The sequence below is a fragment of the Brassica napus genome, chromosome A7 (genome assembly GCF_020379485.1).
Source record: "Brassica napus cultivar Da-Ae chromosome A7, Da-Ae, whole genome shotgun sequence".
In the NCBI taxonomy this organism is placed as follows: domain Eukaryota; kingdom Viridiplantae; phylum Streptophyta; class Magnoliopsida; order Brassicales; family Brassicaceae; genus Brassica; species Brassica napus.
The window spans coordinates 4,147,294-4,173,425 of record NC_063440.1 but is presented as its reverse complement, the minus strand read 5'-3'; the positions used below and the strand labels follow the sequence as shown (position 1 = coordinate 4,173,425).

The 26,132-nt window shown below is 39.9% G+C and overlaps 4 protein-coding genes and 1 non-coding gene across 6 annotated transcripts; 3 read left to right on the top strand and 2 right to left on the bottom strand.

Annotated features, from left to right (window-relative positions):
• Window positions 1-2,634: 2,634 nt before the first annotated feature.
• On the bottom strand, window positions 2,635-2,740 carry LOC125576764. The gene has a single exon (XR_007315190.1). It is a non-coding gene; the product is annotated as a small nucleolar RNA R71 (small nucleolar RNA).
• Window positions 2,741-10,569: 7,829 nt separating this feature from the next.
• Window positions 10,570-11,723, top strand: LOC106360939 (multiple organellar RNA editing factor 6, mitochondrial). The gene is made up of 4 exons (XM_013800619.3): window positions 10,570-11,060; window positions 11,127-11,224; window positions 11,291-11,356; window positions 11,454-11,723. Exons 1-4 carry the CDS (start codon window positions 10,705-10,707, stop codon window positions 11,603-11,605), a joined length of 672 nt encoding a protein of 223 aa, XP_013656073.1. The 5' UTR covers window positions 10,570-10,704; the 3' UTR covers window positions 11,606-11,723.
• A 208-nt stretch (window positions 11,724-11,931) lies between these two features.
• LOC106408574 (B3 domain-containing protein REM7-like) lies at window positions 11,932-23,799 on the top strand. 2 transcript variants are annotated; one of them, XM_048736513.1, is made up of 4 exons: window positions 11,932-22,795; window positions 22,881-22,943; window positions 23,024-23,386; window positions 23,539-23,799. In XM_048736513.1, exons 1-4 carry the CDS (start codon window positions 22,661-22,663, stop codon window positions 23,794-23,796), a joined length of 819 nt encoding a protein of 272 aa, XP_048592470.1. In that variant the 5' UTR covers window positions 11,932-22,660; the 3' UTR covers window positions 23,797-23,799. The 2 variants fall into 2 exon arrangements, 1 of the variants encoding a protein (XP_048592470.1); XR_007314784.1 differs by lacking the exon at window positions 23,539-23,799 and having other exon boundaries at window positions 12,079-22,795; window positions 23,024-23,094.
• LOC125576089 lies at window positions 18,672-20,034 on the top strand. The gene is made up of 2 exons (XM_048735438.1): window positions 18,672-19,544; window positions 19,669-20,034. Exons 1-2 carry the CDS (start codon window positions 18,672-18,674, stop codon window positions 20,032-20,034), a joined length of 1,239 nt encoding a protein of 412 aa, XP_048591395.1.
• A 499-nt stretch (window positions 23,800-24,298) lies between the features above and the next one.
• On the bottom strand, window positions 24,299-24,755 carry LOC106408576 (uncharacterized protein At4g04775-like). Its single transcript, XM_013849318.2, has 2 exons — window positions 24,588-24,755; window positions 24,299-24,517 (listed from the first exon to the last, which is right to left on the bottom strand). The coding sequence occupies exons 1-2, from the start codon at window positions 24,753-24,755 to the stop codon at window positions 24,299-24,301; spliced, it is 387 nt and encodes a 128-aa protein (XP_013704772.2).
• Between the last annotated feature and the right edge of the window lie 1,377 nt (window positions 24,756-26,132).

Here is a 26,132-nt window from a genome sequence, read left to right as displayed (position 1 = left end):
TATGACTGGTTAACTACCAAATGCGGAAACAGTCAAATAATAAATTAACAATATTTACATTTAATATAATTATAAAAATATCAAAAATCATAAAGTTATAATAAATATAAAATTTATATTTAGAAAGTTATAATTTTAATTTTTTAAAATTTATTGAAATTTTTTTTATTATAAAATTTTATAATATTAATTAAAATATAATAGATATATTTTAATATTTTCATAATTTCAATTTTAAAATTTTTATTAAATATTTTTACTTTTGTATATATATTGTTTTAAAAAAAAGAAAAAAAATTACCTTCCCACAACCGCAAACGCTAGCTGGAGACAGCTTTTGAATTTATGAGATTCAGATCGGTTTGAAGCGGTTTAGAGCGATTTGAGTGATTCGTTTGCGGGTGGTAGCGGGAAAACCAGTCGCCCCCTTAGAGTAAGTTTTTGACAAGACAAATAGACGAGTAAAGACAATGAAATTATAGAAGAAAACTTAAAAACTATGTGCAACACATCATATCCAATAAATCCAAAACGATACACATCAAACCCAATAAATTCAATATAGAGAAGAAGGCTGATATACCTTGGATTTGACTCATTTTTGTCCATGGTATATAAGTATTTTACTATATATATATATCTATGTTTTCTACTCTTCTAGGTATGTTTTCAGGTTCATGTGCATTTCGGAGTAAAGCTATGACTTTGGAGCATTTTGGAGCTTAAAGGACATTTCACCCGAGCTGACCACGTAGAGGTCGACGAGAGGAAGAATAATCGATCGATGTGCATCAGTGCTGACGATCGATACCTGGAGATGCCTCGACAGATGAAGATTTATATCGATCGATGTACACAAGTACCATCGATCGATGTCGAGACACCAGACACGCGACATTTTGGACTCAGCAGACTTAAAACCCAAGGCCAAACCAAATTACCAAAATGCCCTGACGAGTTTTTAACCTAGTAGAATATATACTGCCTAAGTGTTTTGACGGCAGAGAGCTTTTCTAGATCTAGTTTTGTTACAAGTTTCATTTGGGAGAGAAGATTACTTGTGATTGGAACTCCTTGTTTTCATTTCTTTTCATCTATACTATGAGTTTATATTCCTTTATTGTTATGAATTGCTTTGCTGTGTCTGAGTAGTTCAATTATTAGATCCAGGGTTCAGATAGGTTTGTGGAATTAGCCCCAAACTATAGATCTGCCTTGTTCTGATATTCATGATAGATTTGTATTCATTGCTTATTTTAGCCTTGCTAACTAGAACTTGATCATAGGATTGCATACTCAAGCACCCTTGTTATCCCATCCTGACATCTATCTATCATATTAGGACTGCTAGAGAGGGCTAACCGCCAATTTAGTATCTTAATAGGGCATATCATACTCGCGCATAGGCCTGGCTAGAACCCGTCGATCGATGTCCTCAACTGACTATCGATCGACGTTGGCAAAAGTGTATCGGTCGACGTCTTAATAGACCATCGATCGACACTCTCTCGTCGTCAACATACTAACCGTTGAGACACGAGATCTAGTCTGTTAACCAGTGAAACATGCGACAGCTGATCACTGAGTTAAGCGATTGAGCTCTAATATATCATGCATGCAACAGTTAGGCATCTATAGGTATTATAATCTCCAACACCTGAATAGTGGCCCTGCATCTAATATCATTTCCAACCAAGTTACATTTATTATTTACTCGCTTGTTACTATTGTTATTTCATTTGAACATTTACAACCTTTAGAATTAATAAACACTAGATTTAATTGTTCCCTAGCTCCTTGTGGATTCGATCCCTAAGTACTACATCTGAACCTATTTTGATGAGAGTAACACTCCTTAGGGTAATTTGAGTGGTATCAAATTTGGTGCCGTTGCTGGGGAGCTTTGATCGCCATTAGATTTTGTTTTATTGATTCTTATTCTTTTCTCTACCCCCTTTCTAATAATCTTTTCTTGTCTTTTCAGGTGCATGTCCAGCGGTACCAGAAGCAACAAGGAGAAAGACTGGCTGTTCTCAGACGATCCTGCTCATTTGGAACGCACAATTTGTAGAGGTCAACGTTCCACATCGCTCGACGCAACCACTTCGTTGTCGATCGATACGCACAACCAACCGTCGACCGACACCAGACCATCATCGTCGATCGATCCTAATCGTTCGACAACGATCGATACTACACCGCGTATGTCGATCGATACCGTGTCGTCAAAAATGGTAAACACAGGACGAGAACGGAAAACTGTATGACCAGGCCGGTCATCTGCGTAATGCAACAGGTCAGAAAATAGATGCTCAGGGGACTGTAATCCCTGATGCTGATGCTACAGGAGCTGCTCAACCTGTAGATGAGGACGCGCGATCGAAACCACTGGCCGACTACAATCGCCCAGATGACTACTATTCCAACAGATCAGCTATTCGACTTCTGGAGATCCAGAAGCAGAATTTCGAGCTGAAGCCTCAATACTACACTCTCGTGTCGCAGATACCCTACTCTGGGTTACCGCACAAGCATCCTATGAACCATCTGGAACGGTTCGAGGATCTTTAACATCCTGGACCGACATCAAGAATGCTTTCTTACGAAACTTCTTCGATGAGGCGCGCGTTGAAGAACTTCGGAACAAAATTTCCACATTCTCGCAGAAGGCTGGAGAGTCCTTCAAAGATGCGTGGATTAGATTTAGGTTCTTCCAGCGAGACTGTCCACACCACGGATTTAACGAAGTGCAGCTGCTAAGCACTTTCTTCCGAGGTCTCGCCTTACAGTATCAAATGGCTTTTGATACGGCGAGTGAAGGAAACTTCACTACTCGGAATCCGTTGGAAACTGTGAGACTTATCGAAAACCTTGCTAACAGCAGCAGCACCAAAAACACTGACTCTGAACGGAAAAAGTCTGTAGCCTCTATCGGGAAGGAACAGATGGACGAAGTAAGTGCTAAGTTAGATGTGGTGCACGAGCTTCTTAGGAAGCAAGTCTGTTCAGCTGAAGGAGAAGTAGCAGATACGAAAGGAGAAGAAAATGTGAACTACATCGGAGGTACCGGATTCCAGAAATTCGGAAACCAGAGCGGAAACAGAAACTTCCTTGGAAATGGTCAAAGAAGTAACTAAAGTTCACAATTTCAAAAACCCTTCAACAAAAGCAAGAGCTACTCGAACTCTTACTACCAAAATCCACCACCTCAAACTCAAGAATGCAAGATCGAAGAAATGCTTGATCGAGTACTGTTGGACAACAACAAATCACCGTGGATTTCAACGGTAAAATAGACTCTGCCTACAACAATCTGAACACCAAAATCGAGACCTTAGGGACTCAGGTGAGAACTTGAAACCCAAGTAATTCAGACGGACGAGACTATAAAGAGGCAAGAAGCTTTCGCTAGAGAGGCAGGAGCCGACAAAGGGAAACACCACGTAAATGCCATCATCGATGATGATTTCTGGCAAGTGGTGAGAAATGAAAAGCTTGAGGAAGGAGACTTCGAAATCGAAAGCTCCATGAGTCTCGGCGGATCCCAATGGTGTCGACCGATGTCGATGAACTCGCATCGATCGACATACCATGATGAAGATCGATGGACGGATTACTCCAGTCATCGATCGACGTCGTCTACCAAATCGACTGAATGCAATGCGGTTCGAATTCTAACTCATGAAGAATTCACAGCTAAGCATCCTCACCCACCCTCCCCTTTCTATGATAGAATCGATCGATCGGTTGAGCCAACCATCGATCGACAGAGTGAGTCCGACGTCGATCGTCACAACACACCTCCCATCGATCGACGGGCACCTCTGACATACCAAGTGCGGTTACCCTCAATCGATAATGATTACATCAACGCACTCAGACCACCACCTAAACCATTAGCTAACCCACCCAAACCAAAACCCAACCCTTTAAATAGTTCACCAGAATCAGTTCAAGAAGAACAAGAAGCTGAAGGGAGAAGGTTAAGGAAAAGAAAGGAGAAGATTCCTAAAAACCTTAAGAGGGAAGCTAACGATAAGGAGATGGATGGTTTCACTAAAAGAATCCTCAGAATTCCAATCGGAAAACTTTTTGATGAAGCTTACTTCACACACCGGCTGTGGATGTTCTTCAGAGAAACAAAGGTAACTGAGGAGGACATTAGGAGAATGTTTCATCAAGTCAGAGAGAAGATGAAACACAGGATCACATTGACGAAGAAGAGTGATCCTGGGAAGTTTGCAATACCATGCGTAGTCAAGGGTGTTGAATTTCCCCATTCAATGTGTGACACAGGAGCATCAGTTAGTATCCTCCCTAGGATCATGGCAGACCAGCTTGGTTTGACCATCGAACCTTCAACGGAATCCTTCACCTTCGTGGATCTTTCAGAGAAACGATCAGGAGGAATCATAAGAGATCTGGAGGTACAGATTGGTAATGCCCTTGTCCCTGTAGATTTTCATGTCCTAGACATCGAGCTTAACTGGAACTCTTCACTTCTGCTTGGAAGATCTTTCCTAGCTACAGTAGGAGCTGTATGTGACATGAACAAAAACAAATTGTGTCTAACGCTCATAGACCCAAACATCCACTACGACCCCATCCGACCTAAGAGAAAGGTCATTAATTCTGTGGATTATGGGAAAGAACTTGGCTTCATTGGCGCATGCCATTGTGGAGCAGAGTATGAATCGGAGTACGAAACAGAGTACTCGGAATCGATCGACACCCCAACCTTTCCATCGATCGATTCCAATGAGTCAACGGTGACCAATGACCACAACAACACGTCACTCGACGTAATGCACCCAGTTGATCATTTCGCTCCACCTAATCATTGTTACCAACATTTTGCCTTCCAACCTCCAAGCAAGAGAGGACATGATGATTATTCCATAGGCAGTTGGATAGACAGTGGTTTTCATGAAAGTTTTGCAGTTGACACTGTAATTACTTCACTTAATGAGGAACATACAGAGGAATACGATGAGGATTATTAGTAAGAACGTGCAATAGAAATGTCTTTGCAGGATGAAAGACATGAAACACATAAGTTCACCAACACGTTTCCAACATCGTTCGACGATGTGCACTCCACATCGGTCAATACCCACCCTCGTCCAACAAAACAACCGCTCAAATCGATCGACACTCACACAGGAACATCGATCGATATTCGCGCCGCAGCGAAAATTCAGGAGCAGGAGAATATTCCCTCCCCAACTAGGTTTATAGATACCTATATAAATCGTTTTGCACCCTCGAAACCACCTACACACATCAGAGCAAACACACAAGCAAAAAAAGATGAACACTCTTCCATATACATCAACAGAAAAATCCATGAAGAGCAATCATCTTAAGAACACAAGTTCTGCAGAAATTACTCTGCCATCGATCGATGCAATTGTATCTACATCGATCGATACTACTCTAAACCCTAATCTTTCTATTTCTAAATTGAATGATTATGCAAACATTGATTACGATTTTCTAACACCTGATGAATTTTGTATTTTCAGGGACCCATATGGCAACGCACGTGCAATGGATGGAAGGATCTTACAAGTGTCCAGAGAAGACATAGCAGACATCCTTCAAGTAGCCAATGGACCTGACAACCTATTCTCACAGCAACGTGGCACTCCAGACGTCATTCAAACAGATTCTAACAACCACGTAGGAGTCGCCACAACAGAAATCAATCCAGATCTATCATGCCAACCAAAAAGGCAAGCATCGATCGACAGAACAACAGAGACATAGATCGACAGGGTAACACCAACGTCAATCGATAGAGATGACCCGACGTCGATCGACAGACGGTATGAATTTGGGAACCGCGCTTTTGACATGTACGGAGCCAAAAAGTTCACTTGGGAACAAAGGGATGAGTATGGAGTCTACAGAGATGAGTGTGGACACGCACGAGGCGTAGCTGGTGAGATGATACCTGTCACAAAGGACGACATCAGGAAATTATTGGAAAGAGCATCTCTTTTTGAAGAGAGCCACATCTGTCTTCCAGAACATGCCACTTCCTTCACACTCACAAGACTGGCACCAGAACTCTACACCAAAGATGAAATCGATGAGATGGTGTTTGGCATTTGTGGAGCTCAGGAGAAACTGGGAGAGGAGCTCAAAACATTGGTAGAAGATACACATCAGCCTTTGGATAGAGGCTACAATGAGCTTTTCAGAAGTATGGCAGAAATGAGGACAGAAATTGACTCTACGTCAGCAACTTGAGAAGGAATCTATGACCTCAGCATCGATCGACGCAACACATGCAACATCGATCGACGTCAGTCTTTCTACAGCCCAGATCCCTGCAGAACCGCAATGTTCAACACAACACAGGAATGAATGGGAAGTCTCTTACATCGACACGAGGATAAACGACGTTTACTGCCCTCTCAACAACAACGTGGACTGGCTAAGCACTAAAATCGAGCTACTACAGCAAGATCTGGACACCATTCGCCAGAAGGACCAACAACCAGCCACATCGATCGACATGTGTACTTTCACATCGCTCGACGCTAAAGTCTCAGCCATGAATGAGAGGCTGAGAACTTACGAGGACATGCATGACCGCTTTATATCACCAGTCATTATATATTTAAACAAATTGTCTAGTCAATTACTTCATGCCCAAAAGGATATTGAGAACATTACTAATCAAAAAATTTTGCAGGCAAAATCAGCATCGATCGACAGGCTACGAGGGCCTTGGATCGATGGCAAGAAACCTGTGGAGTTACTTCCTTACACAGCAGCAGAGGTTGAAAAGATCACATCCAAGATCTACACTGCTCTAGACACCATGGAGGAACGACTTGACAAACGCTGCGATGATATCTATTTTCCATTAGACAACAAAATCAGTGGACTAGACAGCCACGCAGAATGGCTACAAAAAGAAGTCAAAGCCATTCAGAGGCAACTCGCAGCCCAACACCAGATATCAGCATCGATCGACAGGACACAAGCGAAATCGATCGATGGCCACTCGCCGAGATCGACCAACGAACACATAATCGAATCGATCGACGCTGAGTCTACACCAATCAGCGAGCAACTGATACACAAGACGATAGAGTCAATGCAAAAGGAACTGACAGATTTTTCAGCATACGCCTATGACAACATAGGATGGCACCAGGTCAGCATTGACAACGTTCAAGAAAGGCTACAGAACATCTCCAATGTACTTGAGAAGATGGATGACAAATGGACAAGAAATGATGAGGCCACAAGAAGTTTCATTGCATCCTGGTCCAGAATGTGCAGAGATGACGTGGATGCTTGCTTTCCAACAAGCAGCTGTTTCTCCACCCAATAGCCAATCATTACCACAGTCAAGCTAAATGACTATAACCAAGCGCTGAGTGGGAGGCAACCCACTATTAGGTATTTTATTTTGGTTTTATTAGCTAGCATTTAATTACTTTCGTTTTATTTCTTTCAGATTTAGGAGACCCAAGTAGGAGGACCTGAATATCGACCGACGACGAGATGTCGAAATCGTTCGACATAGACAACCACATGACGATCGATGTAGTACTTACACATCGATCGATATCTAATCCGGTCAGATGTATCTTCCTTACTTGTTACATTTCGTACATCATAACTATTCATCATAACTCCGGCTGAGTTACAATGGGACAGTGTAATTTAAGTCTGGGGGGAGATTTACTGATATATTTTATTTTATTCTTATATAAAAAGGAATTTTAATAAATTATGCTTAGCTATTGAAAATAAGGACTACAATCTTATATTGATTTAAACTTGAATATCTAACCAATCTTTAGCACCATTTTAGATTTACTGATTGCAGATAGCACTAAAGATGGTAAAGCTGATCAACCTATCAACTACACACTTGTCTTGAACCGTATGAAGTAACCAAAGCTCATTTCGAACACTAAACCTAACATAACCGCTTGTCTTGGGGCTTGGTATACATGGGATCGGATTCTTCAGACATGTCTGGAAGGTAACGCCTGGTTCAGATTATTTATCACATTTTCTCTCTCTAAATTTCGACCCTAGATTAGTTAGTAAGTTATAAAAAAAATAATAATAATAATAAAATAAAAAATTAAAAAAATAAGATCTATTGTTTAATTAGGATGAGTCTGAACAGGACTTGGTGGCTAAACCCATTAAGGCTTGATTCAAAAAGACTCCAATAAAAGAGTTTGAAACGGGACTTGGAGGCGGCAATCTTCAAAGCTCGCTTTCGCAAAGAACTCTTGGATATAGGTCAAGAAGAAGTGAACAGAACTTGGTGGCAACCACCATTAAGTTTTGATTCATGTAAGCCTATCCAATCTTGGTCACTGATCCTGTAATGGAAGCAGACTTTGACTCAAGAGAGAAAATTAGAGAGAGAGAAACTAGGAACTAACTTTTACCTGCAGCTCCAGATACCTGTCTGAAATCCTTGCATCATGTGATCGATATTCCCAAGGTAAAGCATTCACTTTATATTTATGCTAAGAAATGAAATCAGTAGAGGGTATGTCAGACGTGAATTGATGAGTTGTGTTATGTTAGAAATGGTTGCTAAGCTAGGATATTGCATAGTGTGCTTTTGTGATTAGGACTTTTTAAATGTGGTTGCAAAATTGTTGAGGAAAGATTTCTAGGCTTTAAAATCTTAAGTCCCCAATATTTTCAAACCTCTTTCAGAGAGACTGCCTGTATGTTTTGCTTGAGGACAAGCAAAAGGGTAAGTCTGGGGGAGTTGATATACCTTGGATTTGACCCATTTTTATCCATGGTATATAGGTATTTTACTCTATATATATATCTATGTTTTCTACTCTTGTAGGTATGTTTTCAGGTTCAGGTGCATTTCGGAGTAAATCTATGACTTTGGAGCATTTTGGAGCTTAAAGGACATTTCACCCGAGCTGACCACGTAGAGGTCGACGAGAGGAAGAATAATCGATCGATGTGCATCAGTGCTGACGATCGATACCAGGAGATGCCTCGACAAATGAAGATTTATATCGATCGATGTACACAAGTACCATCGATCGATGTCGAGACACCAGACACGCGACATTTTGGACTCAGCAGACATAAAACCCAAGGCCAAGCCAAATTACCAAAATGCCCTGACGAGTTTTTAACCTAGTAGAATATATATTGCCTAAGTGTTTTGACGGCAGTGAGCTTTTCTAGACCTAGTTTTGTTACAAGTTTCATTTGGGAGAGAAGATCCCTTGTGATTGGAACTCCTTGTTTTCATTTCTTTTCATCTATACTATGAGTTTCTATTCCTTTATTGTTATGAATTGATTTGCTATGTTTGAGTAGTTCAATTATTAGATCCAGGGTTCATATAGGTTTGTGGGATTAGCCCCAAACTATAGATCTGCCTTGTTGTGATATTCATGATAGATTTGTATTCATTGCTTGTTTTAGCCTTGCTAACTAAAACTTGATCATAGGATTGCATACTCAATCACCCTTATTATCCCATCCTGACATCTATCTATCATATTAGGACTGCTAAAGAGGGCTAACCGCCAATTTAGTATCTTAATAGGGCATATCATACTCGCGCATAGGCCTGGCTAGAACCCGTCGATCGATGTCCTCAACTGACTATCGATCGACGTTGGCAAAGGTGTATTGGTCAACGTCTTAATAGACCATCGATCGACACTCTCTCATCGTCGACATACTAACCGTTGAGACACGAGATCTAGTCTGTTAACCAGTGAAACATGTGACAGCTGATCACTGAGTTAAGCGATTGAGCTCTAATATATCGTGCATGCAACAGTTAGGCATATATAGGTATTATAATCTCCAACACCTGAATAGTGGCCCTGCATCTAATATCATTTCCAACCAAGTTACATTTATTATTTACTCGCTTGTTACTATTGCTATTTCATTTGAATATTTACAACCTTTAGAATTAATAAACACTAGATTTAATTGTTCCCTAACTCCTTGTGGATTTGATCCCTAAGTACTATATCTGAACCTCTTTTGATGAGAGTAACACTCATTAGGGTAATTTGAGTGGTATCAAAGGCAAAGCACAAAATACCAAAATATATTAAATTGTGTTTTTGATTTAATTATTCATGTAATAAATACTTATTTTAAGTACTCACTGAAATTGTAGAGTATTTTAGGGATTTATTTGGGATTGAGTTCGGGTATGAATAAATTTTTTGAATTTTTAATATTTCAGGGTTGTCAGATATCCATTCAGATTAAGGTTTGGTTCAGATAAAACTCATAATACGGAATACTGTAAAACAAGTCTCATTCAGTATTTTATGTCGGATTTGACTTAGTTTGAATTCATTTTTATTAGATAGGTTCGGTTTGGGTTTTCGGATTCAGTTTATTTACTTACTCCTAATTTGGTAGAAAAAATTAATTCATACAATTCTCATGTAATCTCATTCAATCTTATTCAATATATCATAAACTCATTTAGTAAATTACATACATTACTGCATCAGTCCAACAATTGGAACCCATCTTTATGTTGTATCATTGTTTTTTGTCCAGGTGCTCTGCTCCATGAGTACGTGTGGAAAATGGCTGTAGGCAAGGCCCATTAATGACAAACTTACAAGTCCAAAATAAAAAGGGAAACTCGGATCCTTAAACCCTAGTTTCGTCATTGCCGGTAAGCGGACCAGTCAAGTCTCAATGGCGAAATCGCTATCACGCTCCACCGTCTCCCGAGTCGCCACTCGTATCTTTCCCACCTCCCGGGCCGCCTCTCCCTCTCCTCTCCCTTCTCACCTCATCTCCCGTCGATCCTCACCAAAGCTTTTCGGATTCATCCCCACTTCGACCCGCCTAACTACGATCCGAACCCGGATGGATAGATCCGGTGGTGGATCCAACTTCAGCGACCGACAACCTACCGAAATGGCGCCGCTATTCCCCGGTTGCGACTACGAGCATTGGCTTATCGTGATGGACAAACCCGGCGGCGAAAACGCTAGTCCACAGCAAATGATCGATTGCTATGTTCAAACCCTAGCCAAAATTGTCGGCAGGTAAGATTCGTTTTCTCTTCTTCTTCTTCTACAAGCTCGTAGTCATTGTAAACTATTGTTTATCAGTGAGGAAGAAGCCAAGAGGAAGATCTACAATGTCTCTTGCGAGAGGTATTTCGGTTTTGGCTGTGAGATCGATGAGGAGACATCAAACAAACTCGAAGGTAATCTCTCTCTGCTTGAACACACAAGATGATGTATTGATTGTGATTGATTCTTGTGAGTTTCAGGAATTCCTGGTGTTCTCTTCGTTCTTCCGGACTCTTATGTTGATCCAGAGTACAAAGATTACGGAGGTACTAGTGCGTCATTGATCGCATAGAAAAAACAATCATAACTTATTAATTACCTCGTCAACTCATTGGTTAATGTGTTTTTGGTGAAATGTTGCAGCTGAGTTGTTTGTGAACGGGGAAGTGGTTCCGCGTCCACCAGAGAGACATAGGAGGATGATGGAGCTAACCACTCACAGAAGCTCGGATAAACCAAAGTACCATGACAAAACTAGATATGTCCGACGAAGAGAAAACATGCGTTCACTCTAATTTTCAAAGTCTATGCTAAACATCTTTCCCCTTGAACTCCTCGTATCTAGTTGCCTCCTGTGCGAATAATAATCATGATGATGATGGTGGTATTATGGATGTTGTTGCTTTTTTTTAAGGCGCGTTTAATCTTAGTTGCTAGCATATATCTAAAAAGCTTTCCCAGCCGTATATGACGTACTTTAAAGTTTAAACCCATGTGACTATAATCAGTTTTGTCCAGTCAAAAAATAATTGGAACAAATTTCCTTTTATTTAAAATGGATCTCAAATTCATCCAAAGACAGAAACAACATAATTAAAGGGATGGCTTGAAACACTGAAGCAGAAAACAAACAGACACCATAAAGAAAAGAGTACCCAATTTTCTACTATCATTCGTGTCGTTTAACTCTCCAGACCTTTTCCTGACGTATGTACATGCCTTAGGAGTACCCGTTTGACTGGATAGCACACGGGCAGAGATGTGTTCCTTTTCTCGTTTCTTTGCTGTTTGATCCAAAAATGGTGTTTTTGCTGGTAGTGTTTGTTGAATCAATACAATAAAAGAATCTAAAGATAAAAGATTAGATTCTTGAGGTTTTAGGAGAAATCTCAAAGAATCAAATAAGAAATGAACATCTAAAAGAATTTATAGATCAAAGATTGTTTTACATGTATGATTACAAGTGTAAATAAGTCTAAGAATCCATAAACCCTTTGTAAGAAGTGTTCTAGGTCTAAAATGGGGAAGAAGATATCCTTGATAAAGAGAGTTGTATCTCTATTTATACAAAGAAGAAGCTAGGACTTCATAGTAAAATGGGTCTAGTTTATTGTCTAATGGGCCTTGATGGAGGATGTAAATCCACCCCCAACAATAAGCCCCCCAAAGTTCGTTGAGAGAGACGAAGTCGTTCTCTGCGAACTTTATGAATAGGGTTTATTAGACAATGAACTAGACATATTCATGCCTATGACGGTTTAGGCGAGTTTATTTCGAACTTGTGCTTAGTAATAAGCGAGTTTGCTTTAAACTCGTGCTTAGCGAAAGACGAGTTTACTTGACTCATGCTAAGACAGAGGCGAGTTTACTGAGAGCTCGTGTAGAAGGAGAGCTTCTGTAAACTCATGCCTAGCCAAAGATGAGTTTCTGTAAACTCGTGTCTAACAATAAGCGAGTCGACCACAAACTCGTGCCTAATAAACAGCAAGTTCAATTTAAACTCGTGCCTAAAATACATGTTTACCGAACTATTGCCGACCCGAAGTCTCGTGTTGAGATCGTGTGTGCCGAGCAAGTTATTGGCGTGTATGCTTGTCAGGCTATGATAACGTTGATGAACGCGCTGTGGAGTTGCGAGGGCAGTGGTGAGCTCGTGATTGGCGACGATGAAGTCAGCAGGAGTTGTGCGGACCTTGATCACGTCAGCTAGAGCTTGTACCGGAGTCTGAGCTCGTCATATGTCTGCCTTGCAATTGATCCTGGCACACAAAGAAAAATATGATGATTATCATCCGATCAAGTTTATTCAAAAGAGATAATCAAAGTTTTGTGTAATTGATAAGCAAGCAATGATGATGATCAGATAATTGCTCAGCTCTTGCATACGATGTTAGTAATTTATTTATAACTAAACAGCATGCACAGGTTGCAACCAATAAAGTAATCAAGATTATAGAATACTTATCTTTGAGGACAAGTAGTTGCTGCTAGTCGCTGAAGAAGGATGATCTCATGATGAGCTCTTTCCACAGATGGAGTGTGAAAGATTGAGCCTTCTAGTCGACAAGCCAATGTCACGTCCTCATCTCTGCATGATCCAACATCTCGCAAGCAGCCTTCTGGTGGTGAGCTCTGCCTCAATGGATCGTTTTGATCTTTGCGGGGAACAAGCCTTGAGCTTCATTGTAATAAGTGAAAGGATGAGACGAGAAGCTTGTAACGAGACAGCCTTTGTTGCTGAGATAAAGTATTGAACTTTGTTGAGAACAAGTCTGGAGCTCCAATCAATGCCAAGATAACGTGATCTGAATCCAACGAAGAGGCTAAGACGTGATCTTGACAACGTCAAGCTCGGGGATGCGCGTTGATGGTGTTGATGATCATGAGATGAGCATAAAGAGAGACCGAACTTGTCGTGGTCTATCCAAAGTTCCTCTGTTTTCTTCTTTGGGAGATGCTGAAGCTGTTTCCTTCTTGGATAAGATGGTGGAGTTATGGTACGAGCACGAGATGGCGAGCACGAGACGGCGAGCTAGAGACTTGAGTTTTGCCAAGATAAAGTCCCAAGCTTTTCCAGAAAGTGATGTTACTCTCCCATCTCAGCTCTAGCTTTCCTGAACCATGTGAAGGCTGTAATAACTAGACCTAGTGCTCTCACTAGCAGCTCTAGCAGAGCAAAGGAAACAGAGAACCGGTAATGAACGGAGCCAAATCTCTAAAACCGCGATCTGGCAGCATAGAGAGAGAGAGACAGGAACGGAGAGTTCAAGAGACATGAACACTCTCTACCAGGATCCTAGCGAAGCCAAGCTTGTCTTCCGTAGAGGTTTCCGCGCCGGCATGAACCATCCGAGAGGGAGTTGCTGAGATCGATGCTTCCCGATGCGACCGTGTCCAGCACTAAAGTGACCGCGCTTCTTCTTGTTCTCCTCGAATCTTGTCGCCATTCTCGCTGATCAAGTCCCCCAGCTTAATGTCAAAAGGAGAGGAGGAACAGAACAATTGTCGTAAAGATGGCAAGCTTGTGTTGAGGTAATTACAAAATCTGTTGTCTTTAGCAGATACTTCAATCAAAGTAGTAAGCTTTATGAGACTCATCTCCTTTCATCGTGGCCGTGAGTTTCTTAAGATCAATTTACAGGTTTGTTACGATCTTGAAGAGTGGAAGTACGAGACGGCGAGCTTCACCGGCGGATCGAGACGAAAGCTTCACCGGCGGATTGAGACGGAAGCTTCACCGGTGGATTGAGACGGCGAGCTTCACCGGCGCCGTCTATGAGGATCGAGACGACAAGCTCTGTCAGGGTCTTTGGCTCTTTGGTGTGTACATCAAAAGCAAAGCTTTTTCGTTGGTTGAAGAAAGCTCCGAACCTTGACCCATATCTCTTGCTCCGTAGAACCAAACCCGTGTGTTGGCAAGAAGCTATGAAGCAACAACGAAGGTTCATGTTCCCGATCCTCTGTCCGTTCGTCTTGTTTCTTATGGTGTGGACGCTGTCACAGAAGTCTAGAAGATCTCGACGACCACGGTCCAAAAGCAGTGACGATGAACTGATCATCTCCTCGCTTCGCCGTCTCCACGCATCTGACTTCGACGCCGACAAGGAGAGCACGAGGGAGAAGCGGTCTGAGATCTCCATCTCCAGCTTTCACCAAACATCCAGCGAGTGGTCTGAGAAGCTTTCTCATAAAGCTCGGCTGTTGATGTTACCAAAGATCCTCCAAAGTTCGAAACTTTCAGATTGGTCAAACTCGTCACTTCTAAGAAACAAGACGACGTTGTAGATTTTTTTTTTTTTTCTTTTTCTCTCAAGTTTGATAGATTTCAAGATATTTTTCCTTGAACCCCCTCCTTCTAGCGCCAATTGTTTGATCCAAAAATGGTGTTTTTGCTGGTAGTGTTTGTTGAATCAATACAATAAAAGAATCTAAAGATAAAAGATTAGATTCTTGAGGTTTTAGGAGAAATCTCAAAGAATCAAATAAGAAATGAACATCTAAAAGAATTTATAGATCAAAGATTGTTTTACATGTATGATTACAAGTGTAAATAAGTCTAAGAATCCATAAACCCTTTGTAAGAAGTGTTCTAGGTCTAAAATGGGGAAGAAGATATCCTTGATAAAGAGAGTTGTATCTCTATTTATACAAAGAAGAAGCTAGGACTTCATAGTAAAATGAGTCTAGTTTATTGTCTAATGGGCCTTGAGGGAGGATGTAAATCCACCCCCAACATTTGCCTCATCATCATCAGTCATAAGCTGTTCCAAGAGAACACTCAGCTTCCCCATTTTTAGCTTTTATCTCCTCTAGACCATGCTCAATGGTGCGATCTTACTCACCTTCTTCTGCAACTCTTCCACCGTCGCCACCATATCAGATTTTTTTTCCTAAGGTGCCATGAAATTGATCGTATGAGGCTCTGATTACATGTTTGTTACGTGTAAAATGTAAAATGCTCACTTTTAAGAGAATTACTTGTATTAATATCAAATGATAAAGTAAATTAGATAGTTATGAGAGAGTTTCAATGGATCCCTCTCACTCCCATACAATTTGTTGATCATTCACTCTACATCCTCACATTATGAAAGCAAAAGATAATATAAACACTCAGACGTGAAGGACACATCAGCACCCTCTCCTCATCAAGCCGTTAGGAATACATATCTGTCTTTCAGGAATAGATAGTGATTATTCCTTGTACTTAATCTCAATCGCCTTCTAAAACACCCATCTTCCTTCTAGAAGTTATCCCCTCTGTTAGACCTTTGTCACTCGTGGGTGTCAGCCTTCTCCATCATGTGTTATTGATACACATGAGGATGTATTGATTGGTAGAGACAATGACAAAAAAGTATCAATATGCTTTCATAAATGTATTTAATAAAGTAATTGGTAAATCAGTAAATGATTTATATATAAAAACTACAATATATAATTAGTTTTCTTTAATAATATATATATTTATATTTATAATATACATATATTAAGTTTTATATTTTTACTGAATTAATACAAGCGTTAAAAACAAGTAAATTAATTTCTTATAATTCCGATACAATTGTTGGAAAATAACCACTATAACAAAAATATACAGATCTTTTTTTTATTACTAGAATATTTTCGATACCAAGCGTACCCTTTTTTTACGTTATGAGAAAAAACGTATTTACGAGAATGCCATTACTTTTCGCTGCCACGTAGGCAAAAAACCGGCGCCACGGAGGAATTCGCGTCCGTATTTTCATTAAGTCAGCTGTTAAGCGATAGATACGTAGTTACGGCCGATTTATCTTTACGTTACGGCTGACTTAATACATACGACTGACTTAAGTGAAAGTGGCTGACTTAGAACTATAAGTCAGCTTGCCGATACAACTGATTTACAGAAATCCGGCTGAGTTATGTGATCACGGCTGACTTAATGATACAAATGACGGCTGACTTATACATCGGCGGTTTGATTTCTGGAAAATTTGGCTGAGTCGTGGTTAAGAAACGGCTGAGAAACTTTTTTTCAGCTGAGTAAAGGAACATGGATGGGCTGGGTTATTGAAGCCACGGCTGAGTTATGGGATGCTGTTACGACTGGGTTTGTATTAGTCAGCCGTTAAAGCATGGATAAACAGTAAACTCAGCTGCTTTGCGGCTGACGTATGAGCGAAAGATTAATTACTAGAATGTTCTCGTTTGATGGCTGATTTACGTAACGATACGGCTGACATATGGTTGTTCATCCTTATTGCGGCTGACTTACCGTCAAAAGATTAATTACTAGAATGTTTCCATGTATCGGCTGACAAAGTGTAAACATGATGGCTGACTTATTTTGGCTGAGTTACTGATTTGTTTGTCGGCTGATTAATCGATGTTCCATGTCATCTGCCATGTCATCAACTCGGATTTGACATGTCATCACTAACGGTCGCCCAATTTACAACTGAGTTACGAGACCTTTCAGTTGTCTTCTTCATCTTATTTTTGAATGATTACACAGCCTTTCTTTTCTTCTTCATCATCTCAGTTATCTATCCTCTTCATCTTTCTCATATGGTAATGGATCCCGTTATTATTGTTTCCGGTAAATGGATTATGAAAAAACGATATGTATTCAACGTCGACAGTAGAGGGTGTAGAGTTCTTCATTTAGGTGAGAAAACTAAACTTGAAGATTTCACAAAGTCTGTCATCGACGATTACGGTTTGAATGATTTGAAGGTTCATATTCTGCTTAGCTACATGTTTTCGAATAAAACATTGAAAACAATGGCGCACAACACTCCACCAGTTTACGTGTCCAACACTCGACAATTGCAATGTTTTCTAAGCTTAAAGAAAAGCGAACAACTACGTCTCTGTGTGGAGATTACAGAGAAAAAGGATGACAGCTCAGACGTAGAAGCTTCAGAAGAAGAAGCTTCAGAAGAAGAAGCTTCAGAAGAAGACGCTTCAGAAGAAGAAGCTTTAGAAGAAGAAGCTTTAGAAGTTGAGTCTATAGAGAATGGGAGTTACGATGGTTGCAGTTTGGAGGATGAACAAGATGAAATTGAGAATGACTGCTTTAGTAACGTTGAAATACACGACGTAGCCGGAGAAGATGAAATAGGCAAAGAAAACGAAGAAGATGATGAATTTGAAAGTCGATTTGATATGTTCGATGACTCGGACGGTGCGTCATCTGAAGATGATAACTTCAGCACATACGGTGAGTCTCCTATCGAAGAAGACGAAGATTCACCAACGCTACCTTCCAAGAAGAGATATCAGAACTTCTTGATGAGCGAATCTAAAGGGAATCTGGAGGTTTTGAAGTTGGAGATGTCGTCGTTAGACCTTGCGGTAGGACAACGATACTTGACTAAAAAGCATTTGAAGAGACGACTGAAACTTTTTACAGTGAGGCATCAATTTGATTTTGATGTAGAAATATCAAACCTGACAACATACGTTGTTAAGTGTTGGGTTGATGGATGTACATGGAGAGTTCGTGCATCTACCGAAGGATTGTCCCCGCAGTTTTATATTCGTATTTACGACTCGGATCATGCATGTTCTGTAACTGAGCGTTCTAATCGATCTCGAAATGCAACACCGGATATTTTAGGAGAGTTGTACAAGAACTTTCTCGGCGACGTTGGTCCGGCCGTTCGCCCTGAGAGTGTCGGAATAGCTATCACTAAGCAGTTTGGTGTAAAGGTAATTATGTTACAACGGCTGAGTTATGGTAGAGTATAGGCTGGGTTATTTTATGTTAGAAATGGCTGAGTTACAAAACTATGGTTGAGTTATGTTTACGTTGTGACCGTCTTAATGATATGATGTGGCTGAGTTATGTAAATTGTTTTTTCATGTGAGCAGATGGAATATTGGAAATCACACCGGACGCTTAAATGTGCAAGGGAAATCGATGAGGGCACACCTGAGTGTGGTTTTGAACTCTTGCCTTCTTACTTATACATGATAAGAAGGGCAAATCCGAATACAGTTACGCGTCTTCAAATCGATGAGCTTGGAAGATTCATGTATGTGTTTCTTGCGTTTGGTGCGAGCGTTAATGGGTTTCCTTTCATGCGCAAAGTTGTTGTCGTCGACGGTACGTTTCTTAATGGTAAATATAAAGGGACGCTACTCACAGCACTAGCTCAGGATGGTAACTTTCAGATTTTTCCAATAGCCTTCGCAGTGGTTGACACTGAAAATGATGATTCGTGGAATTGGTTTTTTACGCAACTAAAAGTGTTGATTCCTGACCAGGAGGGTCTTGCGATAATATCAGATAGGCATAACTCGATAGGGAAAGCAATTACAAATGTGTATCCGTTAGCTGCTCGTGGAATATGCACCTATCATTTGTATAAAAACATATTGGGACGGTACAAAGGAAAAGATGTATTTCGGCTGGTGAAGAAAGCGGCGAGATGTTTTAGAATGTCTGACTTTGATATGATTTTCGAGGAGATTGAAGCACTTAATCCTGATCTCCACGGCTACCTCGAAAGAGCTGATGTCAGACTGTGGACACGTGTTTATTTCCCGGGCGAGAGGTACAATTTGATGACTACGAACATAGCGGAATCAATGAACAGAGCATTATCGCATGCTAGAGGTCTTAACATTGTTCGAATATTGGAATCGATACGGGTTATGATGACCAGATGGTTTGCTGAACGAAGAGTGGATGCCAGATCGCAGTCAACCACACTCACGCGCGGTGTGGAGAAACTATTACAAGTAAGTCAGTCGTAACAGTAAAATAAGTCAGTCTTTAAATCTAATAAGTCAGTCGTTATATTGCATAAGCCAGCTTTATAAATAATAAGTAAGCCGTTTCACGAATATTGGGTTTTGTTAATAGGGACGTGTAAGTGCCTCCCGGGATTGGACGGTTCAAAGGATTGATGACCATCACACTGAAGTTAAATATGGCGCTGCTGGCGAGTCTTTGAATGTTGTTAATTTGGTTGAGCGAAAGTGCACATGTCGGCGTTTCGATGTCGAGAAAATACCATGTGTACACGCAATCGCAGCTGCAGAGGAAAGAAATGTTTCTCGTATATCACTGTGCAGTCCTTACTATAAAAGCACTTATTTAGCTAGCGCATACGCTGAATCGGTCATGCCGGTTGACTCAGCGCTACCTGTTCCAGATAACGTGGCTAACGTACAGTGCTTTCCACCGTTTATTCGTCAACAACCGGGAAGACCTAAAAAAATAGGATGAAATCTGCTTTAGAAGTTGCACTTGCAAACAAACGTCCTAGGAAAGAGCACATATGTTCTCGTTGCAGTCAAAGTGGACATAATGCGAGAACTTGTCCGATATAAGCAATTGCTTTTCATGTTGTTTTGTAATACGGCTGGGTTTTGTGTTGTAATACGGCTGGGTTTTGTGTTGTAATACGGCTGGGTTTTATTTTCATTGATTTGCACAACGGCTGGATTATTAATTGTAATACGGCTGGGTTTTGTGTTGTAATACGGCTGGGTTTTTTTGTTTTAATGTTCTATGACGGCTGCGTTAATGTTTTTCAAATTTTGTATTGTGGTTGGGTTTTTATTTTCATTGATTTGCCCGCTTCCCATTACTCAAGAGAGACACAGACATCGAAAAACGAAATGTCCGTACTTAATTGCCCTACGTTACGTAATAGCCCCTACGTAATTATTGATTATAAAGTGGAATACGAAAGTAGCGAATTAAATTAAGAGAAATTAATCTTCATTGGCTGAGATAATGTTACTCACACGCCTAATAATTGTCGTGATTTCTAATGTCAGCTCTTTTATTCAAACGCAGTTGAAAAAAACTTCCCCGCTAGAAACACGAAACGTCGCGAAGTCAACTAAGGCTGAGTTATTGTAATACACGGCTGAGTTATGGATTAAATTCCCGCTCAAAATAAGAAATAAGAAACGCCGCGATACGAAACTACAACCGTTAACTGCAGATAAATAAGGTACTTCTCAAACAATTACACATCTTCAACTCTCTATCTTTTACACAACTGTCCTCTCAGAGAAAATGGAATATTTCCCTCTGCTTGAATTGCCTGAAGATCTTCAGGCAATGGTGGTTGAACGTGTGGCCCGTAACTCCTTCCAAGATCTCTACCGCCTCAGAGCATCGTCCAGGTCGATGAAGGCGTTAGCAGAGATGCGTAGGGTATACCATTATTTCGATGTGTTATCCTTTCCCTGGGGTCTCATTATGCCATCTCAGTTGTTGAAAACTTGCTACGCTGAGAACAATCCAAGCACAATTTATGTAAAGGGTGTACAGTTTTTCTACTCATACGATGAGCAAGATTATGGCCTTTCTCTCCTCAAGCGTGCAGCAGATGCAGGATATGAGCGTGCAGTGTATACACACGCTATGACTCAAGCAATCTTTTACGGTGATGCGCAGTATTTTCGGAGAATTCCAAGAGCAACTGTTGACAGGGTCGGGAAACTTGTTCGAGATGCGAAATGGGGATGGGGTTTGTGGCATACTGACGAGTTCCGTCAAATTAAGGCCATGTTCACTTCTACTTATGTTCCGTCCTTCTACCTTTGCCAATGTGCAAATGTTGTGGACCGACAATGTCTCTGCCTATGGCACATTGATGTGACTAAGGACGACAACATGTGTGAGCGCTGTTTCTGGATCAAAGAGATTTCCTTGTTCTTTCGTGATTTTGAACCGATAAGCCTGTTTAGGGACACAAGTAAGTGGTGAAGATGTCTCTGCATCAGAATCTTATCTTTTTTATGTTTTTTGCTATGCCATTATGTATGTCGAACAAAAAGTTATATATTCTGTTTTTATGGTTGACTTATTTTCTTATGGCTGAGTTATTTTCATCTTATGGCTGACTTATTTTCATCTTATGGCTGAGTTATTTTCATCTTATGGCTGACTTATTTTCATCTTACGGCTGAGTTATTTTCATCTTACGGCTGAGTTATTCTCATTTATTCATCTTATGACTGTTTTTTGATTGTTCACCTAAACGTTAAGACTGAGTTGTTGTTTCGGAAGAAATTAACAACGGCTGAGTTAAATCCGAGTTACATAAACATAGACTGACTTATGAGTACAGAATCTGAGTAAACAAAGAAGTAGTAGTAGCAACTAATACATTTAAGACTTCATCCTAAGACATTCAATAATTTTTATGATCTCAGTTATGTCTTTCTTCATATCATCTAATTCTGCTTTTATAGCGGCCAAATTCTGCTCTATCGTCGCGAGTTTGTTTGCCACAACTACAAACTCTTCATCATGTGCTTCATCAAGCCATTTGAAAACATGGTTTTGACCCGAATTTGCTCCACATCGATAAAATCTTCTACCCGAATTTTTTATTGTACCTGACGTTAACACAATGGTAGCAGCTCCACAGTCGCACGTCCTTGGAATTCCACGCTGTAGATCCATCTAATTTATACATCATAGCACACAAAAAATAATGCAAAATCGAACAAGGCCAAAATACAAAAAATAATTCAAAATCGATTTTGGACGAAAGAGACTTACTTTAGGTTTTAGAAGTCGACTCTGGTTTTCCTTTATCTTTACTTGTAAATATTGGAAATATAATAGGGAAATCATATTAAATATAAAGATCACGCGTGTCTAAATAAAATAAACATATAATGACCTCGATATCGTAAATTACTCGGACATGCGTGTCAGGACATAACTCGACACTGAGTTAAATTATGTATGACTCTTTTGGCCAACTTTTATTTTTCGACATCATTAAATATTAACAATTTTACGACTGAGGTTTAGTTTTCGGTATTATTAATTATTAACAATGTTACGGCTGAGTTTTATTCTTCGGCATTATTAATTATTAACAATGTTACGGCTGAGTTATATTTTCCGGCATTATTTACTTTACACAAGGAAAAAAAAAAGAAATCATTTTCGTCCCAACGCGAAAAAAAAGAAAAGCTCTCGACGACAGGCGATTTCGAAGCGTCTCGATACGAAGGTAAAACCGAAGCCTCTCTTTTGCAGATTTGTGGATTCAGCTTAGGTTCGATGATGTTTTCTTCCCATTCTTTTCTTGTTTGCAGATGCCTAATTCGCACAAACCTCATTTCTTGAAGCCTCTGCTTCCCGATTTCCACAGTGGCGTGGTAGACACACACTCTCTATTTCTCATGTGTATATGTTCCTATTTTAGAGTTTGCTTAACTTTGGCTTTTCTGACCTGCAGACAATACCACTTGGCTTCTTCTCACAGCACATAGAAGGGAAGACAAACCGGAAAACATGGAAACTAAGATCGGACGCTACAGATCAAACTTGGGAAGTGATACAAGAAGGCAGGAGACTCACCGGAGGTTGGAAAGATTTCACCACAGCACATGACCTTCAAATCGGTGACATTGTCATCTTCAAACACGAAGGAGATATGGTGTTTCATGTCACACCATTTGGTCCTAGCTGTTGTGAGATTCAGTATACACATCCTCACATCATCAAGGAAGAAGCCGATGCGGATGATGCTCCTTCTTTCTCATTTGACTATTGTTTTCAGGCTGAGGTCACTGCTTCGAATCTAAAAGAAGACAAACTTGTGAGTCGATTTTCAGTTATAGACCATATTTAGTTAGTTATTAACATATGGTTTGATCTGTTCAGTGTCTTTACGTTCTGTGTTTGCAGTATTTAGTTAGTTATTAACATATGGTTTGATCTGTTCTGTGTCTTTACGTTCTGTGTTTGCAGTATCTTCCTGAGGGAGCTACGACTTGTACTGCTTTGAACAAACAATGCCAAGAGATAATACTTGTCAACAAAGAGGGAAATTCATGGACTGTGAGTTTGCGATTTAGCGAAGCAGACGGCATGTATTACATCAGAAGAGGCTGGAGAAAGTTCTGTCGTGCTAACAGATGCGCCATAGGAGACTTATTTGTGTTCAATGTGGTTGGAGATGGGAAAACTACTCCACTAATGTGTGTATGTCCGGAAAGGGAAGAGTGATTTTGAACCTAAACTTATGTATGTCGAACCAGAAATTTATGTATGTCTCTTTTTATGGCTGACTAATATTCATATTATGGTTGAGTTATTGTTTATGTTATTGTTTGATTATGACTGACTTCCACTGAACGTTATAGCTGAGTTACTATCTTATTATGACTGACGAATACTCATATAATGGCTGGGTTATTGTTTGATTATGACTTAATTAACGTAACGGCTGAGATGCAGTGAACGTTATAACTGAGTTATTAAAACATTATGACTGACGAATACTCATATTATGGCTGGGTTATTGTTTGATAGTGACTTAATTAACGTAACGGCTGAATTGCAGTGAACGTTATAACTGAGTTATTAAAACGTTATGACTGACGAATACTCGTATTATGGCTGGGTTATTGTTTGATTATGAATTAATTAACGTACTGGCTGAGTTGCATTGAACGTAATAGCTGAGTTACTAAAAACATTGCGTCTAAATTATGATTACAACACATGACTACGCAAAGAAATAGTGCCAAAATATGGCCATACCAAACCCACAAACCACCACTGGAAACATCAAACACTTCATCTTTTCCGCTTTACCGAGTTCTTTCTCCAACCGACCAACGTCTACTCTCAGATCTGATATGCCTTTGGTCATGTCACTCATCACCGATTTCATATCTTCTACCTCTTCCACCAAGCACTCGTCCGCCCATTTGAATAAATGTCTCTGATTTCACCAACATGCCCAGCTCTTAGTATCACATTGACAGTATAATGAATAAAATTAAAAATCAAACCTTAATATATCCTTTGCGACAGCAATAGTACAGTCTTCCTGGATTAGCCCGTGATGCAGATGTACATAATTCAGCGGGTTTACCACACCAACACTGTTTCGGCGTTCCTCTTTCCACATGCCGGCGGTGAAAGTAAGTGTTACCAGACACAGATGATGAAGAAGACATTTTCTTTGAATGAAAGAGAAATTGGTGTGAAAGACAAAGTTAAAACAATAGTGGTAGTAATATAAAATCATTTTTTTTAAAAAATTCAAATAAAGAGGAATAATTTAAATTAATAAACTATTAAATGCATCGATATTAGGTTTGAGCCGTATTTTTCCACACACGTGATGCACTTTAATTATGACGAATACTCAATCAAATCAAGAAATACGAAAGGTTCTTTATTATTTTATCAAACACTTAAGTTGAATTCGTATTACGGCTGTGTTAGCGTCTATATTTTGGCTGAGTTAACGTAGACGTATTGACTGAGTTACATTAAAAATAACAATACCTCGATTATGTAAATAATCCGATACATGCGTGCCAGCCGTATAATAATGAGTCTCGATATTCTCAATGCAAACGAAATTTCTCATGCACATAATAATAAGAGAATAAAGGTCTCTAATAATAGTAGTCTCGATAATGTAAGGCTGAGTTATTAGTATCTTAATTCATATCTCTAATAATAGTAGTCTCGATAATGTAAGGCTGAAAATAGCGTTAACTATGGCTTTGTATTTTTACAATATAAGGCTGAGTTATTAGTATCTTAATTCGTATTACGGCTGAGTTACTTAACTGAAACACTGACGTTTGACGCAAACAATTCCGGCTGAGTTAAACAACTTTATAAAACCTTAACGGCTGAGTTAAACAACTTTATAGAAACTAAACGGCTGAGTTAAACAACTTAATAGAAACTTAATGGCTGAGTTAAACAACTTTATAGAAACTTAACGGCTGAGTTAAACAACTTTACAAGAACTTGACGGCTGAATACAAACAAAAACAACAAATCAATTTCTAAAACCAAAATTATCAGGACCAAATTCTTCAAACATGTGGACAAGATCACGCCAAACTCTAGTTAGCATCCACGCAGGCTTCTCACCCCCATGTGCCCACCTCCTCTTCAAGAGGCGCATCTGACAACGAAACACCGTTCTGGCCACCAGATTAAAATTTGTCCAAACTTGAAAATTATATCTTCGTGCCCACGTGCGTTTGCGCTACAACAAAAAACCAATTTCCAAATGTAAGTGCTGTTATTATGTCTAATATCAAAAACAATTCAAAGATGTTGTCGTTACAGCGAGTTGAAGAAACCAGCGTTCCTTAAAATGATCGGGAATGGCGCGCCATGTCGGCCAATCATGAACCCATCCTTCTGCTAAAATCGACGGGATGGCCACGGAGAGATCGCTTAGAAATTTAAACCAGATTACGCTGTCAAGCAAGACACCCGGACCAGGGTATAGAACGGGAAGGTTTTCACGATTTTCAGAGTTTAGTATCTCATTGACTCTGTTCTCTAACCTTTCTGAATAACCA